Source organism: Zootermopsis nevadensis, unplaced genomic scaffold (genome assembly GCF_977971745.1).
Source record: "Zootermopsis nevadensis isolate Lab colony 2312 unplaced genomic scaffold, Znev_1.0 Znev_ptg000061l, whole genome shotgun sequence".
Classification (NCBI taxonomy): Eukaryota; Metazoa; Arthropoda; class Insecta; order Blattodea; family Termopsidae; genus Zootermopsis; species Zootermopsis nevadensis.
This window is the reverse complement of record NW_028259192.1, coordinates 3,471,277-3,490,437: the sequence shown is the minus strand read 5'-3', so window position 1 is coordinate 3,490,437 and position 19,161 is coordinate 3,471,277. Positions and strand designations below refer to the sequence as shown.

The 19,161-nt window shown below is 39.6% G+C and overlaps 1 protein-coding gene across 5 annotated transcripts in view; it reads left to right on the top strand.

Moving 5' to 3' along the window:
* Nucleotides 1-19,161, top strand: part of LOC110835936 (uncharacterized) — a 221,932-nt gene that overhangs the window by 161,420 nt on the left and 41,351 nt on the right. For all 5 annotated transcript variants that reach the window (XR_015532663.1, XM_087340734.1, XM_087340735.1 and 2 more), the window contains one exon: nt 12,246-12,386. Coding sequence is in view for 4 of the 5 variants with exons in the window: in XM_087340734.1 (XP_087196860.1) it covers nt 12,296-12,386 (91 nt within the window). In the remaining variant the exon portion in view is untranslated. The remainder of the gene's footprint in view (nt 1-12,245; nt 12,387-19,161) is intronic.

Below are 19,161 nucleotides of genomic sequence, written 5' to 3'. Positions count from 1 at the left end.
CGAACAAGGAAGAAAAGCAAGGTTATATCCGAGAATTTGAAGTAAAATTGTATAAGACGCAATTTATTTCATCCAATAAAGTATTTGTTTGTCAGTATAATTTTCTTTTTTTTAAATTTGCATTAAAATCGAAAATGCAGATATAAAATCACAATCGATATTCTCATTTTCAAATCAGTTGAATTTAAAACATTCATGTTGAATCTAAAAGAATTTCTTTATTGGCGTCTTTCTTAAATTCCCCACAGGCGACGAATTTTGACCTCCGCTGAACTGTATTCTCCTTTCCACTCTACTTCACTCTTGTTCGAACGGTCTTGTGAAAGCGTCCCCTTCCACAGCAAGCAAATTCCAGATGGATTTTCTGTTTACTCGCCTAGAAGCAATGGGAAATGGACCTTCATTCTTTGTGAGAAGAGCTCCAGTTTGAGGCCTGTTAATCTCCGCAAGAATATTTACCTTTTCCTAGTGAGAACGGGCGGAGAGCGTGCATTATATCCGCATGTCATCGTCCATCTTCCACTCTAGCATCCGAGCAGGTTGTGATGTATTGATAACATTCCTCATGTGTGCTTGGTCGATACTGGTTCGAATTTCGACTGGGCCTTTCTAACTAAGGATATTTGTAATTTTCCACAGCCTCCGTAGGTGAATGACTTCAAAGACATTTAAATAACCACAACTGCCTCCTTCTAAATCCTTGACCTACACTCGTGATTACCTGCTCAAATTTTTCTGTTAACGGAACGCAAACTGTAAATGACTAAGATGGTATAATTGCGTCATATTTTGGATCAAATATTAAATTAATTATTCGGTTTTTGTCCGTCTAATCACAATTATATTTAAAATTTACAAATAAGATAATTAAGATATCATTTTATGTTCCACATCGAATAATCGATTTACATTTGGAAATGTTCCAAATGTAAATCGATTATTCGATGTGGAACATAAAATGATATTTTAATTATCTTATTTGTAAATTTTAAATATAATTGTGATTAGACGGACAAAAACCGAATAATTAATTTATAAATGACTAATCAATAAAATTTTCTCGGGCGATCAGCCGCGTTAACTGGTTACCGTAGTAAACCGACGTTTCGGGAACAAACTCTGTCCCCATCCTCAGGGTTCTGATGTGACTGGATCCTCCCGAACATGAAGTTACACAGGCGTGACACGTAAATTAATCGTAGTCACTCGAAATTGTGATTCTTCCATTTTGTGTGTGTGTGGGTTTGATGTCGGCCGACTTATGAAAAGAATGAAATCACTTACTGAAGTCTCGAGGCACTGTAGTCAGTATGTAATAACTTCTATAATTCGATTTTCATCAGAATCTGTCGAAGGGCTCAGAAGATACGCTCGTGGATAGGAAGATGCAATTTAAGTCATTCAGTGATGTAACGCGAATTAAAGTGAATTGAATATATACATAATACATGTACGAGTACTACGGTAGGTACATAACATTCAATAAAATGTGTTAATGGACTTAACGTTTTCTCCTGAAATAAATATGGTGCAAGGAATATTCTGACGAAAAGAAACCCGGAATATTACACGCGACAAGCTTATACAAAAAATTAACCTTTGAATTATTAATATATCTCGCAGGTAGCTTTTTGATTCTGTTATTTCAATTTGTTTTGTGCTGAAAATATATGCAGTAGTATCGTAGCCCAGGTCTATTAATTGAGAAATATAGTTGTAATGTAGAAGAAATATTTTGTTCAGTTTCTGTATTATCCAGCCAAGAAATTTATAAACGGAGTTTCAGTAATTCCATGACATGAGTTTAGTGTTTGTGTCAAAACCTGTAAAAAAAATTGTTCCCGTGATGCTCTCTGACGTGTGTCTGCTCCTACCTGTGAAATTACCACACATACAAATTAAAAGTTTCCGACGGTGTTTGTGTCGTAAGTCTGTGCATCGGTGCACAAAGCAGCTGAGGAATTTTCTCTGCGTGTAACGTCATTTACTCTTGGAAATTTACAGACGTCCTCTTAAATTCTGTCAGTCTAGCAAACAACGGTATCCTAGTAACGCATTTTCACGAATATGATTTCTTTTGCACTGTGTATACGAAAGGAACGTATATAGGAATGACCATGTCTGACTGTCCGTCCGCATGATTTAACCCGAGGAACGCTACACGGATTTCGATTAAATCTTACATATACGTTTCGACACTGCAATCTTTTTTATTTCCTATAATCTGTAATACTAACATGGCGGGCGAACAAATTTATAAGCCCCTTTTACTGCGGGGTAATACAATGTTATATGGCAACATATATTCGAAAAATACGCAACTTTAGTATTTCAATTCTGTGTACGATATAAAACAAAAACAATGCGATAAGAAAATTTACTCGATTAGGATTCGAACCCATCACCACCTCCGTATGACGCCAGTAAGCTACTGCAGAGCGAATACGCATTAGCTTACATTGGTACTGATTTTTGTTACATAAAAAGACATTAAGAACACGTGATTTGTATATTTAGATATTAACTGATGTACAAATAAGACATCAATGTTGAAATGAGTCCGGTAACTTATAAAGCTTGATTATCAAAAGGGAGCAGGAGAAATATATTTTCACACATTTTATTAAATATGAAAGTTTCTAAATGACATATCTCGTTCTTAGCACCGAACATTTTGAATGTTCTTTGACGTCATAGCCCCTTAAGTTCGACCGAAAATCTTTATGCTTTTATATCCAAATTTTCTTTTACAAACTTTAGGTATTTTGCAATCAGTAGGGCTTGAACTTCTGAAAGTTGGTCGAAAATGTACGACATTAATCCTGTCCTCTGTCACTAGAATTACATGAAGACTTGTCTCTGTTGTACAGGAAACAGGAGAAAACATAAACGGAATTCGGTTTCTGCTAACGAAAACGTCCGTTCTTCTCGCCGTCTCTTCTTAAAATAAACTCTGCTGAGACATTGAAATTGCCTGTTCAGTATGACAATCGTTTCAACTCACATTATTTATATTCATATTACTTTTCAGCAAATGAAATCCACCGAAATTGTCAGATATTTGACCGGGTTCCTATTGAAATGAACTGCAGCTGCATTTGTATAACCGGACGTCAAGTCCGAATCTTAATCACTCTGACTTCTTATTCGGGAGTTTCCCCTGGGTCACCAAGGCAATTTCCGGGATAGTACCTTAAATCAGTCACGACCACTTTCATACTTTTTAAATTTTTATTAATCGATCATTTCATTATTCGATGTTCTAAGCTACTAACCACGTCGCTAAATTAACTATAAATAAATATGATAATTTGAGCTTATCACAGCGATGAGTATGAAGATTTCTGTCTTCTGGGTTGTTGCGGTGTGTAGTATGGTAGATGTTTACCAACGTTTCGGAGGTCATACTGACTCCGTCATCAGGGCGATGAGTATGAAGATTTCTGTCTTCTGGGTTGTTTCGCTGTGTAGTCTGGTCATCGCCCTGATGACGGGGGCAGTGTTACCGGCTTTGATCGCCTACCAACTAGTCCATAGACGTACAAACGGACATTGGACATAAGCATTTTATACTTTTTTCATTTTCCGTACTCCTAAAGAAACTTTAGCAGATGTAATTTAACTCTGACAATACACAGACTCAAACTACATGTCTTTAGTAGATGAGAACATCAGAACCTCAAGCAATGTTCGTGAGTTTCATGTTGCTTCTTCAGTGTTACATTATTTTAATACGTGAACAAAAGAACGTTTATTTCTGTCATCAGTGACACGGTTCCGTAGAGACGTGGATTCAAAGTCTCGAGAAACGCTGTCCACAGAAATAATCTTAACAGGTAGTACCTGTAATCGATCCAGAAACCTAACAAAACCAATCCAGTACCGACTCGGAGCGTGTTCTTATTTTACTGACATTCATTTCCTGTAATAATAATTCGTGGTAACTTAATCCTCAAGCTCAGGCTACACATATTTGTCGTCTCTGCCTCTGATCTTCTGTCCTCAGCAGTGGCAAATTGGATTTCTCGCTTCAACACCGCGTCCTGAGTAATAATGGGGGTCTCGTAATTGTACTCGATTTATGGACGGGTAAAGAGAGACTAAGCAGTATGTTTGCCAAAACCCTAGAGGCAATATAAATGTCTTAAGAATATGAAAATTAATTTTACGCTTCAGTGTCTTGATTTATCTCTCTCCAAGGGCGCGCGGTGCTAATATCACGAAATAGTTTTGACGGATGTTAGGTTTTAGTCCACTGTAATGCCTCGAATGTGTATTTTTGTGTCAGGAAAGAACCCACCTATCTGTTACATTAGTGTTGGAATGAAATTCATAAATTTAGCGTGTAATAAGGAGTCATCTTTGAATCTACAGTAAACTCTATAAAATATTTAATTATTCTACCATCGGAACACACAGCTTCTAAAAATATGAGGTTCTGCCCCCCGGTGAAGATGCATATGCCTTCACGACTGAAGATTGATTCAGTATGTTCCTTCGAAACGTTGCTATGCAGCTACAAGTCGACACGGCGTTACACCGATATTAATACACTAAATTCTATCGTACAAATTTAATTTTTATTCTCTTAATCCCTCTGTAATTCCTGATAAACGTCAAATTCAAATCGAACGTTTTTGTTCTTTTTTTTTTATAAACTGCAATAAATGTCAAGCGGGCGTAGAATCTAGGCGTAGATCCTGTTACGAACTACAGCAATGGGCAGTACTTAACGTTATTTCGCTCTGTGTGCATTGTCATGTAAGCGTGTGAAGTGTGATTAGCTTTGCGACAGTCGATTTGTGTTTGCAGTCATTTGCTCGATTCTGCAATAAACCGTGATCGAGGCCGATAAGGTACGCAAAACCGCCAGGGAAAATGTATTTCGAAATATATTGCAGTTGTGTACATTATTCCGTCCTCCGTTTTCAGTTTCGTCGATTCTGTATTAAAATCGCCCGTTCTTTAGAAGCTGCTGATATACGTCTATGATTTCCCTACTCTGTGATGACGTCCGAGCTGTGTCTTTTATTTCAATTTCAATTGAATTTCTCCTTTTTTGTTCGTTTTGTTTTTATGTTGAAGGCTTATTACTTTCATCTCTCACCGTCATCACAATATGCTGCAGTATATTTACATGCTTTCGGATTTCAGATTTTCTTTTATAGTTTGCTGCTAACATGTCTGTCTGCATAAAAGATAGACTGGTCCTCCATTGTTAGCAATCCGCTTGGACGGGAAATTTCAACGGAATAATTACCGTCATTCGAAGGAAATGAAGTCCTCGGGCGATTACTATAAAGAACTGCAGCGGAACATCTACAATTTACGTAATTAGTAAATTCTTAAAATCTGATAGATCTGTAAATTAGCCGCCTAATAAGTGTTACTTAAGAAATCAATTGTTTGTTGGCACAAATAAATTCCCTCTCCCTGTCAGATTTTTAATATTACAAGAACACGTAACTCTGTACCTACAAGAAAATAATATATCACGACCTGCATTTTTTTTTATATCAGATCAAATGTTCATTAGCCCCTGATGTTAAACTCAAAGTTGATTACAGACTTTGTTCCTCCGACATGTATGATTTATTATCTACAAGAATATTATCCTAAACAATTCCGTATTTTTCGAAGATTTGTTTCCAATATAAATTTCAGTACGCTATGTCAGAGTTCGCCTTTTTATGATTGGGTCATCTTAAGATATGAGAGGGTTACGCTTGCAGCCTATTTATCTACTGAGAAAATTATGCCTGAAATAATTAGGTCACTGACTGCTTTGTATCTTGTCTTCTCAGAAGAAAGCATTTTCCGAAATATTTTACGATATTCCAGTGCTTTACGTCGGTGAGAATATGAAACGTGTTCTTGTGGAATGTGACACAGTAAAACGTTTTTCCGAACCTAGCCTAACCTAACCAAACCTAACCTAACCTAACCAAACCTAACCTAACCAAACCTAACCTAACCTAACCTAACCAAACCTAACCAAACCTAACCAAACCTAACCAAACCCAACTTTACCTAACCTAACCTAACCTAGCCTAACCTAACCAAACCTAACCTAACCTAACTAAACCTAACTTTACCTAACCTAACCTAACCAAACCTAACCTAACCTAACCTAACCTAACCTAACCTAACCTAACCAAACCTAACCAAACCTAACTTTACTTAACCTAACCTAACCTAACCTAACCAAACCTAACCTAACCTAACTAAACCTAACTTTACCTAACTTTACCTAACCTAACCTAACCTAACCTAACCAAACCTAACCTAACCTAACCAAACCTAACCTAACCTAACTAAACCTAACTTTACCTAACCTAACCCAACCTAACCTAACCTAACCTAACCTAACCCAACCTAACCTAACCTAACCTAACCTAACCAAACATAACTTTACCTAACCTAACCTAACCTAGCCTAACCTAACCAAACCTAACCTAACCTAACTAAACCTAACTTTACCTAACCTAACCTAACCTAACCTAACCAAACCTAACCAAACCTAACCTAACCTAACCAAACCTAACTTTACCTAACCTAACCTAATCTTCCGAGACCGCGCGGCGTCATAACAGAAAACCACAATCCATATTTTTTTTAAAAAAATAGCTAAACACACTCCAGGTCACAAAAATAAACTTAAAAGTAGGTCGTTTTATTAGAAAACGTAACGTATTATGGATAATTCAAAATTCTCACGTGTAACCTAAAACAATTCCGATTGTGACAACTTTCCCGCAGCACACGGCTGGCAACCTCTTGCCTACATTACATGTCTTTGCTATTGCTGCCTCGTAGAAGATATATTTGACCGTCTTGTTGGTGTTACTGATGGCAAGGAATTGAAAAGTACATAGTTTAGTAGCCCCAAGTGGCATTCTGTCAATATAAAATTTAAGATAACTTTATCAGTTGATTCATGCGGTAGAAGGGGACATACATACACAGACATAATACCTCCAGAAATTAATAATGTTAATAGGGTAATGACTCTTGAAATAACAAGATGTTTCTTCCTTTCAGACACTTCGACTAAAGTTATGTATGCACTTCTCGTCTTCTCTCCTACGCGTGCTGCACTTCCGGCCAATCTTATAATTTAACTTGGTCATACTGGCAGTATTTTTCCAAGCGTGCAAATTTTGAAATTATTCTTCGCAAATTTTATTATCATCCTGTTTACTTACATAAATTCAAGTTTTAAGATAGCATTAACTTACCTTGTGAGAAATTGCTAACAACAAACTGAACATACAAAATGTTAGTTCATAAATCTCATAGTAGATTGTCATTTGTGTTCTGCACCATGTAATATGTGAGAGAATAATATTAGGAAAGCGATGTAGCACCTGGGTAACAGTAGCTCTGATGGATATTGAATTTATCTGGCTCAAAATAGATGTGTAGCTTATATTGTCATCGTAGTAAACCCCCAGGGATGAGCAAATGTGCTTAACTTCAGCCAGATGTAGTCGATCAGTGTTAGGAATTCTATTTGAAAGCGCTGGATGCTATGTTAGTTGCATATCCGATTAAAATATTTTATATGGCACAGGCGTTGGGCAGAACACGTTCGTTCTGTGGAATGTACATTTTTTTTGATTTCCCGTACAACTGACTGGCATATTGACTTTGCATTTGGTGGTCGTTTTCCCCTCTGATGTCGTGTATTGCAAAAGTTACACGATATTTGTTTGTTCACCAAATGGCAACCAGAAACCGAGTTTCAAATTTATATACTATTGAAGTTCACCAATACAGATCGTAAATTAATAACACGCTATATTAATTCCACCAGTTACTCCGCAGATGTATGGATATTCTGAAATCAATATCAGTGAAACGTCATAAATACGAGGCGCGTCCTCAAAGTAAGTTTCCCTGGGGCCGTTTACAGAAACAAAACACAATTTCATGGAAATATTTATTGCAACAGATACAGCAAGTGTCCAGCTATTTTTCAACATATTCGCCACCGGAATTGAGACATTTGTCATACCGTGGGACCAACTTTTGAATACCTGTGTCGTAGAAGTCTGCCGCCTGGGATTGGAACCACTGTGTGACAACCATCTCCGCCTCTCTGTCATTCTCAAAACGCTGACGCTGACCGGACAGGAATTTCTTGAGGTGTAGGAAAAGATGGAAATCACTGGGAGCGAGGTCCGGGCTGTAGGGTGGATGATTAAACACCTCCCAGCTGAACTCCTGCAGGAGACTTGCTGTCCGTCGAGCCGTGTGCGGCCTAGCGTTATCACTGACCGCACTTCACAGTCGGCGGGAGCTGGAATAAGAACCTCCATCTTCAACACCTGCAACGATGCTACTATGAGAACGCGGGAAGTACCGTTAGTGCATGCGCCATGCTACGTCATTGCTCTATCACGTACGCACAGTCGCTTCGCGCAATATGAGGTTTGCTAGCTGTGGGACGAGTGGGAAACTTACTTTGAGGACGCGCCTCGTAATAATTTTGAACAGTAGAAATACGTATAATGATGTAAATGTGATATTAATCCATTTTTACTCAGGCACAGTAGTAAGATTCTGTCATATTCAAACATCTGAAAGCGTTAATCAGTTTATGTGAGACATGGATGAAACTTTTTGTTTTAAAGTTAAACATAAAGTTTTAATAAAGTAAGCATGGAATGTTTGTGTTATACTATGTATCTGACGAAGATTAATTTGGAGGAGAAACGGAGAGATGGATGATCGATGGATGTATCAATAACTCCGCCCAGTCATCTACTGCCTAAAATTCAGTAGAATGTTAGGAAAGAACAGATGAGTACGTCTCTTATACACTTTCTTGCAAGGATGACCAAACAGCGTTAATCAGCGTAACAGACTGCAAAATATGCTTTAATCTCGATTCCTGAAAAAAAAACTTATAGTCTGTCCACCCGCATTGCTTTCACACGACGTTGCGACTTTTATGGACACCTTGCGTTCTGCATATTATATTCCATTTTATAATTTCTGGGAATTGACAGCTACCGAAACGTCGTGTAGACATATACTAAATATACATCATACAATAGGCAGTGTGAAGCGTAATATTAATATAATTACGTATATAATGTCGTGAACAATTTATTCAGATTAGTTTTACGAATATTTACATATTTTAAAAATGAAACATTTAAATTGTACTTGTCATTAAATACGATGTTTCTGATAAAAATGTGTATGAAAAATTTTCCTCTCATGATTTTCTTTATATACGCGTATATCGGAAGTTATCAAACAATTTCGGTGTTTTTGCAGTATCGCTATGCCAGTATTTTTCATTGTTAAGTTTTTCATACAGACATGTCAATAACGTGTTAGTGACAATCTCAATTGAATTTTTACAGTTACTCTCCGCAATTTTAATGTCCATTCACCATGTTTTATTCTTACAGTAACATTAAAATTATTTAATTTTGCCTCCAAATCTCAAGTCTTTGTCTCCATACAACAATAACTGAGAAATTTTGCAGAAATTCCCAATGGTTCTTGTATTGGTACTGTTGAGTTAAGGGAAAGTACGAGAATAGGGTTGACTTCTGTGGCATAATCTTAGTGAGTAGATCTGTGAAAATTATATAATTAGATCAAAATTATAGGAAGATGCTGTTGAATGGGGCGGACGGATGAATGAACAGGCGATCTTGCTGGTTGACCACTGAAAGCTTTCTTAGTCTCGTAGAAAAATGAATTCAGGATAAAGATTAAGTGACAGACGGGGATTTTTGTGTTCCGTCTACACCTGAGATTTTCCGATTCGCGTGTAGTTTTGCTATTTTTTGTTAATACTTTATTAGGTTTGTTGTGTGACGTATTGCTAAGCATCAGGTGAACAGTCCTGAATTTTTAGCTTGTATGTTACTGAAAATCCATCCATCAGGCGTACATGGACAACGCAGCACATGGGACTGTGAGAACATCCGGTTCTAAACCGTTGATGCTGAAGCAATTGTAATCCATCAGGCTGTCAGGAGCGTACTCTGCCGAAACAAATGACACTCTGAGAACTCATCTATTCCAAATAAAGTGTTTACTTTTTCCGGAATCACCTGTCGTTTCTGTTTCTGTAGACAAATAGAAGAGGTCGGTCTTTAAAAATGACTGCAATTTGTTACAAAAAACATTACGATGTTCATAGAGTAAGCTTGCACCTCCAATTTATAGAACGTATTAAGTTTTCCAAATGGTATATCTTGTTTAAAAATAATAATCGATTATGAGCTGTACACCGTCAGAAGTACACAAACATGGCCGGCGCTGTTGGCTGAAATTTTCGAGAGTTTCTACAAATCCCTGTAGGAATTTGCAGACGTAGAATCTACAGACAGACGTAAATCGTTTCGATGCGCACCATTCAGAAAATAATCCTACAGTTCATCCTCTTTCAGAGCTAAATGATGTGTACAGTCAGTACAACATCGTTAAATGAAACAAGAAGGAGTTAATGAAGAAGTTCTCTTGAAATTTCTCCAAAGTGAATGACAGTCAAAGTTCACACATATTTTGGAAAGGAACATTGGGACACGGATATAAGAGATATGCTCCCTGTTTCGGATTGGAAGGACTTAAGTTGTATTGACTGTTTCTATAAGGGGTGTACACGGTGGCAAAGAAATGCAGTTACATAGTGAAAACTAAAATTATCCCATTCCCACCAATTTGTCTTTTGTCTCTTTCCTCATGTTCAGTATTCCATACCAGTCTTTAAACATTACAGCGATTACATATTACCCTTCCTCCTAACTAACTATACACTTTTCCTATTAGTAAGTAAAATAGTTTAGTGGGATTGTCCGTTTGTTTGTTTGTATGTTTATTCAGTGACTGACTTCTTATCACATCGTTGTATCGTATATGATAATTATGAATAACGGATTTGGATGTATCTGTAAGGAAGCTGTAATGACCTACTTCAGGTAAAAATCCATTACTTTCCTTAAGGGACAGAGGAACGTTACGAAAAACCGATATTCCGCGCAAGGTTTGGATCCGGTACTTGTCGAATACGAATTTCTGTTCACTGCGTCATGGAATGTCTGTAGTAACGTATACGAGGTGCGATCGGAAAGTTTACAGACTGTGTCAATAGAGGGCGAACCGGATGTAATACGAGCTTCTGCCGTTAGAAGGTGCGGCCTACAATCATAGTGAATCAGTGTGCCAGCCGGCATCATCGAATTAGCATTTGTTTCTTAGTTACGGGCGTTTTGGTAGTGCATTACAGCGACTCTCCTGCGATTTCGGAATGGCGTGTGCATCAAATTTTGCCAAAGACTCCCCAAAACGGCTACGGAAACCTATGAAATGCTAAAGCAAGCATTTGGGGAGTCCGCAATGGGTCGTGCACAAACTTTTGTGTGGCATTCACGTTTTATAAATGGCCGAACCTCTGTCGATGATGACGAGCGTTCTGGACGACCATCTTCGAGCACAACGCCCGAAAATGTTACGAAGATCGACGTCGTACCATCAACGACTTGTGCGACATTGTTGGGATAGGCTATGGGACCTGTCAGCTGATTCTAAAGAAACAACTGCACATGCGACGCATCGCAGCCAAGTTTGTGCCAAGGCTCCTGTCTGAGGACCAGAAGCAGAATCGACTTCTCGTTTGTCAGGAGCTCAAAGATCTTGCAAGAACCGACCCCAACTTCCTTTCTAAGCTCCGTGTGACTTCTTCCTCTTCCCAAAGATGAAAATTCAGCTAAAGGGAAGGAGATTTGAGACGTTAGAAGAGATTCAGGCAGAATCGCAGATGGTGCTTGACAGGCTGACAAAGAAAGATTTCCAGGGATGCTTCCAGGCTTGGCAGCGGCGCTGGGATCGTTGTGTTCACTCCCAGGGGAACTACTTCGAGGGTGATGGATGAATTTAATACCTGATATAAGTGTACGGGTGTTTATAGGCGCAGTCTTGAAACTTTCCGATCGCACCTCGTACATGTTATCCGCGCTGTTTGACTTGGGCGGGAGAAGGGTTAGTACGGGACGCTCTGCGCATGCCCAGCCCTACCTCTCCGTCTTACGCATAGCATGAGCAGTGTACGAATGTACAATGGAGCGAATACAGCCGAGATGAATGTTATTTTGTCGGTAAATACCTCCTTTCCGTCCTGTTGTACAAACGAAGCCGTAACGAGGTATGGATAAACGTGTAAAAATGTGGAGTACCAAAGAGTCAGCTGCTACAGCCAGTGCGCCGTTTCTTTGTTTCAGATGTTTTGCGGGCTTGCAATGGGATTGTGACGTCACATGCGGTAAGGGGCATGGCGAGCAAGGGTGAGACTGGGGTAACACCCCTCTCACCGTCCGCTGCGCCACAAAACAAGAGGCCCACAATTCTCGTGTACCCTACTGGTAAGTTCTGACGTCACGTCAGAGAAATACAATAGTGTAAGGCAGTAATAGGGCCTAATAGTGCATGACTCTAACTGTTGGACCTTCTTATGTTGATCACATTTGAATTCATTCAGGGAAAGTCCATCAGGTAACGTTAAGATATATTAATTAATTTTTCTAGCATGTGGAACGGGTGCTTGTCCAAGAATCAGTTTATTGTTTTAAAGAAATTTATATCTTTAAATTAATAATCTGAATTTGCTACGACTTCCCTTCACTTGCAAGCAGTCATCAAAATTATTCTTATATATCAGAAATCTTGGTAACATTATGATTCTTATGACACGTGTATACTGCATTTGAAGTTACCTTAAATATTTGTAGGCTCGACAAAGTAATTAATGTAAATTTAAAATGTACCACTGTACAAATTCTGAATAATAGCCCACATTTCTCATTGTAAACAAAAGGCTGTATAAACTTCCAAACGAATCATAGGGTGATATTTTGAGATATATTTTACACATCTTCAAAGTTTCTCGTATAACATCGTTTTTAAGGGGTCTTTACTCACACCTCTCTAAAAGGCTTCGCACTTACCGAGAATTGGAGGGTAGAGGCTTATAAACACAGAGAAAATAAAACATTTGTTATCAGAAATATAGCCGGAACAGCACAACCAGTAATGTAATTGGCTGCTGATTGATCAAGGATAATGATTATTACCTTATCTACGAAGCACAGGTCAGTTGTGGGGTTCTTACAGATTCTCCTTCATTGTCCGAGATGTAAAGTTGTTGGAACTTGAAGCTGACTGCACATCTGCGTCTCGTCCCGATTTTAGAGATATGTTGATTTATCTTTTTCTATCATAAGTCTTTATGGAGGCAGAAGATTAGCTTTGTCTTCATTTTTAGTTTACAGTTTATTTATACATGAATAAATTGATTAAACAAATCAATTACACGTCAATCAATGTAGTATATTTGTAGAATAGGGCTTGTGCAGTTAGCTGCTGGCTGAGTTTTCATTCTACCCACATGCATCTTTTGTACGATATTCAGAAAATTCTTATAATTCTGTTCATAAAATGATTTCAGTATTTCGCGTACTAAAATCAAGGAAAAGGGTAGGATTCGTTCGAGTCAGTAAGCACATTCAACGCAGTGACTGTAAACCATTGTTCTAGAGACTGCACCATGCAGTTAATTCTGTAATAAATATGGCCCAGAACCACTCCGAGTTTTATATTTGTATTGCTGTAATTTTGGCAGAAAATCCTAATTACACTAAGGTCTTTCTTTTCTCGTCTACTTACCGTAAAGCCATAGCAACACCAGATTCGTGTTGCGGTAGGCGCCTGACTGTTAACATCGGTATTGATCAAGGGAAGGCAGCTTCGGTCATTGTGCATTCCGGACCTTGTTAGGACCCTTCAAAGCGCCCTGACCACAGTGCTAGAACCAGATTCGTCGTAATTGAAGCCCGTAAAATATCTGTCGGTTCTACCGATGCACAATCGAAGATCCTTAATCTGTGCCCAGTCAACATTGGGCTTTGACAAAGAACAGTAGGAATATTCCTCCTCCTGTACTCATTTCCTAAATTTGATGCTTTCCGAGAGACCAACCAGTAGCCAGTTAACAACCCTTTCACTGGCCTGCATTATTACCTGTCCAAAATCAACAGGGATGTAGTTTGTCACAAGGCCTGAGACAAAGAGCTTCGACTGCCTCCTACCTGCTGTGGCGTCCCAGTATTCGGAATGCCTCTCCATCAGACACTCTGAAGCTTTGATCTTATCAACGCATGGAAAAGATTGGAATTGCTAGTTACCCTGAATCCCGCTCTGACCAGGAATCCAGAGAAGTAGACATTGTTCAGTTTAGGCAAGGCACAACGTTCCCAGACAATCTTCGCTTCGATGCTGCTCTCGATGCCTCGAGGACCCACAAAAGCTGTCCTTCCATCTGACCACGTACAGATACACGTGAGAGATGCATAACCCCGTTTAATAATATTCCTTGACACGACTCGTCCAACTGCAGTGGAGCTAGACAATTAATGGGAGTCCTATGGATCACTGTACCGACATTTTCATGGCATTTTTATTTATAGGGTGTCCCATAAGTAGCTAGGGAAATGCTGCCACGCCCATCACGTGGAACGGAGGGCTGTATTCAGTGGCATGTCGATTGGTATCCGAAGGGTGCCAACTACGACATTACCCCCACATTGCTACGCACGCAAGGCTTGGTGTACGATAACTCGTAATTTGCCTCAGACCAATAAAGCCCTTAGTCGCCCAGACTTTCCCTCTGCTTCGCGGTACCATCTCAAGTAGGCTGCTGTGGTAACTTGTTACCCGCCTGACTTATGTTCAGATACAGCCGATTCAGATCTTGGGTAGGACACCGGTTATTATGAGTTTGGTTTTTGTGATTTTACTCAGTCAATTCCAGTGAGACCTAGGTTATCTCCTAGCAATGGAATTGTATCGCGTTCTACCCAATCCTTACCTTACCACGGTGGTCTAGCGGTTAGAACGCTGGCCTTGTAATCCTGGGGTGTCCGGTTCGATTCTCGGCGGTGCCCGAATTTATAACTTGTGTTGGGCAAGGCCGTGGTCTAGGCAACACGGAGTTTTCCTCCGGGGGCTTCCCCGGTATCTACGTGGCATCCCAACAATTACTCCATTCACACACAGAAGAAAGCAATGGCAAACCACTTCTGGATCATCTGCCAAGAACGTATATGAACAGGTCCCAGTCCGAGAAAAGGATGGAAGGATCCTGTTCATATGGACCTGTCGTCAGACAGAACACTAAATAATAATAATATGAGGTGGTCTAGCGGTTAGAACGCTGGCCTTGTAATCCTGGGGTCTCGGGTTCGATTCCCGGCGGTGTCCGAATTTATAACTTGTGTTGGGCAAGGCCGTGGTCTAGGCAACACGGAGTTTTCCTCCGGGGGCTTCCCCGGTATCTCCGTGGCATCCTAACAATTACTCCATTCACACACAGAAGAAGGCAATGGCAAACCACTTCTGGATCATCTGCCAAGAACGTATATGAACAGGTCCCAGTCCGAGAAAAGGATGGAAGGATCCTGTTCATATGGACCTGTCGTCAGACAGAACACTAAATAATAAAAAAAATAATAATAATAACCCAATCCTTACCGATTCAGGATATATAATCATCCTTTCACGCAATCTAACGTAAAAAATTTGAAGCCTGTAAGTTGATAAAGGAGCATTTTCCATTTACTTCATTTTATTTATGATTTATTCGTAATGTTTCCCTGTTTAGAACTAAATGAGCAGTTGAATTCTGTCTTTAGTTTGCACAGACAAGTTCGTAAGTGTGAAAACAAAGAATGCGTCTGCGATATCTCAAATGCTTGTGATTATACTTCTCTCCATTTGTGGCATCCGTTTGCTATGACAAGGCACGAGGTAATCACCACAGTACGCCGCGCGGCGTCGGCAACTTCTCCTACTACGTTGTGAAGCGTGTAATCTACAGGCAGGCGAAACTCATCAGGCAGGCATTGCGAGCCCTTCTGTAGGTTTCCTCCACGCCGCGCCGAAAATGATAAAGTAATTGTGATGAAGTTGCCTATATACTTTATTAATTGATTAATTTACTTAACGTATTACAAATATATTAAAATTGGCCGTCAATCACAATATAAGATAATTAAAAGATTAAAATATCATTTTACGTTCCGTATCGAGTACTGGATTTACATGTGGAACATTTTACGACATGTTTCGGCTATATATAGCCATCATCAGGTGTTATGTTATAAACGTTTTAATTGAATTACTGATTTTTACTGATTTTTAAGATTTTTAGTTTTCATTTTTCTTATCATGTTCACGTCCTTCATATATTAATATATTTGTAATACTATTTAAATAAATCACAATATGACGCACATACAATATCTTACTTAACGTACTTATTTGTTATTATTATTTATTTTATGAGTGCGCTTGAGTCTGTGATATTTTCCCTTTGGCTTCGATGTGTTCTGTGTGCGAAAGACGTGTTCACTGCTTTTTAGAGAGAGAATATGTTGCGTCATTACATGACGTGAAAAATATGTTATTCTCGTGCGTGTGAAGGTTATAGAATTGCCCTTAAATTGTATTTCCTCCAACCATCACATGAAGTGTTACCTTCTTTCCACTAAAACACACGAGTTTTTACGGAACATCGAACAAAAAAGAAAGCTCGCAAAAAAAAAGTAGTGTAATTTCATCCTCAAGACGCTAAAACAGAAGCTCGATGAAATGACAGCCGTCTATCTGTCTATTTTACGGCGTATTGGAGTGGTATCTATAAGGAATTAAAGTTCCATCTTCCTTATTCGAAATGGCTTCAAGAACTGCCACGTAAAATGGAATACGACAACAAACATGGGAGATATCTTCCCCATTTAGTGACCTAATGATATAATTTTTCATTTATGGTCTTTACGCACGCATTTTAACTTTCCTCTCGAAGAATTGAAGAGATGAAGGAAGTATTGTGACTCAAACCTACTTTCCTATTAGACACATTTCCAGCCTTAGTGATCCCGAGTTATTAATGTCTGATGTAAGTTTACAACCGAACTCTATAAAAATGCAATGTGTTCCTCCGGAGATGGTCATTAACGAAACAGATACAGACAGCAAATGCAGATTACGTCAGAAATTTGAGGATACGTCAGATCACGTCCCCATCTCCAGTAGTTCTCACGTTTATCTTTATTGTTTCTGTAGTGTTCGGAAGTTCCCACAGGAAGTGATGTTCTAACCCAGTTTCTGTGTGTAAAATTTGTAATGTCTGCAATATCCATGGACGGCCCACGGGCAGACTTCTTTCGTTTTCGACTGACGTATGAAAGTGGAATTGGAATTTCCCTCAAACCCATCAAGATGTCCGTCAGCGTCAGAACAGCCGTTGCACGTCTCTAGCCTCATGGATGTTTCATAAGCCAAACGTTCGCGACCCCTTCCAGCTAAGTGGCACTTTCATAAAACACACGCTTACTTACTGACAGCTGCCTACACGGGCGTCCGTACGTCCGTTTTAGGAAAGCAATATTGATTCTGGAAAGTTGTCTAGCTATTTGCTGGGAACTAAGAGTTCAAATAGCTTTTCTCGCGCCACATGTGCGCTTATTACTATAGGAACACGATACAGAGGACTAGTAGGGTCAGTACCATTCCTTCTAACCCAAATCGCCATTTGAATATTAAACAGTTCTTGGACTCTGAAAATATACTCTGGAAAATTGGTACATGTACGATTTGAAGTTTTCAAGGCGGTAAGTCCGAAGATGGCTGTCTTCTGGGTTGTAACTCCGTGTAGTCTGGTAGACGTTTCAGAGGTTTTTGTTGTCACCATCAAGATAACTTGCTCATCTCCCTGATGATGGAGGCAGCATGGACCTCTGAAATTTTGGTAAACATCTACCAGACTACACAGCGCAACAACCCAGAAGACAGAAATCTTCATACTCATCGCCCTGATGACGGAGGCAGCATGACCTCTGAAACGTTGGTTAACATCGACCAGACTACACAGCGCAATAACCCAGAAGACAGAAATCTTCATACTCATCTCCCTGATGATGGAGGCAGCATGACCTCTGAAACGTTGGTTAACATCGACCAGACTACACAGCGCAACAACCCAGAAGACAGAAATCTTCATACTCATCGCCCTGATGACGGAGGCAGCATGACCTCTGAAACGTTGGTTAACATCGACCAGACTACACAGCGCAACAACCCAGAAGACAGAAATCTTCATACTCATCTCCCTGATGATGGAGGCAGCATGACCTCTGAAACGTTGGTAAACATCGACCAGACTACACAGCGCAACAACCCAGAAGACAGAAATCTTCATACTCATCTCCCTGATGATGGAGGCAGCATGACCTCTGAAACGTTGGTAAACATCGACCAGACTACACAGCGCAACAACCCAGAAGACAGAAATCTTCATACTCATCTCCCTGATGACGGAGGCAGTATGACCTCTGAAACGTTGGTAAACATCGACCAGACTACACAGCGCAACAACCCAGAAGACAGAAATCTTCATACTCATCGCCCTGATGACGGAGGCAGCATGACCTCTGAAACGTTGGTAAACATCGACCAGACTACACAGCGCAACAACCCAGAAGACAGAAATCTTCATACTCATCTCCCTGATGATGGAGGCAGCATGACCTCTGAAACGTTGGTAAACATCGACCAGACTACACAGCGCAACAACCCAGAAGACAGAAAACTTCATACTCATCTCCCTGATGATGGAGGCAGTATGACCTCTGAAATTTTGGTAAACTTCTACCAGACTCTACGGAGTTACAACCCAGAAGACAGCCATCTTTAAAAGTTATGAAGATACAAAAACATAGAATTGATTATATGTCATCGATTGTTTGATTGCGTACAGAGGAACTCTAATGCATTGTTAGTTACTTACCCTTCGAACTCATGGCTTCATAAGGCAGTTTGTGATGATAACTGATATGAGGATTAATGCAGCCCTCGAATGGCTTTCTATGCTAAAGTTAATGTTTCAGTGGGAGACCGATCAACGATTCACACTTCGTCTTTGTTGAGTAGAATGTCATGAGGTCGCTTCGGGTGTAGGCCCGATTCTCTGCGTCAGCGACGTATGTGGCCAAGCACCGAGTATTGTCAGCCAAAAAGTTGCTAGATTACGTCAGTCATCGTAACTTTTACTCCACTCTTAGTCTCTGCCATCTGTGACACATC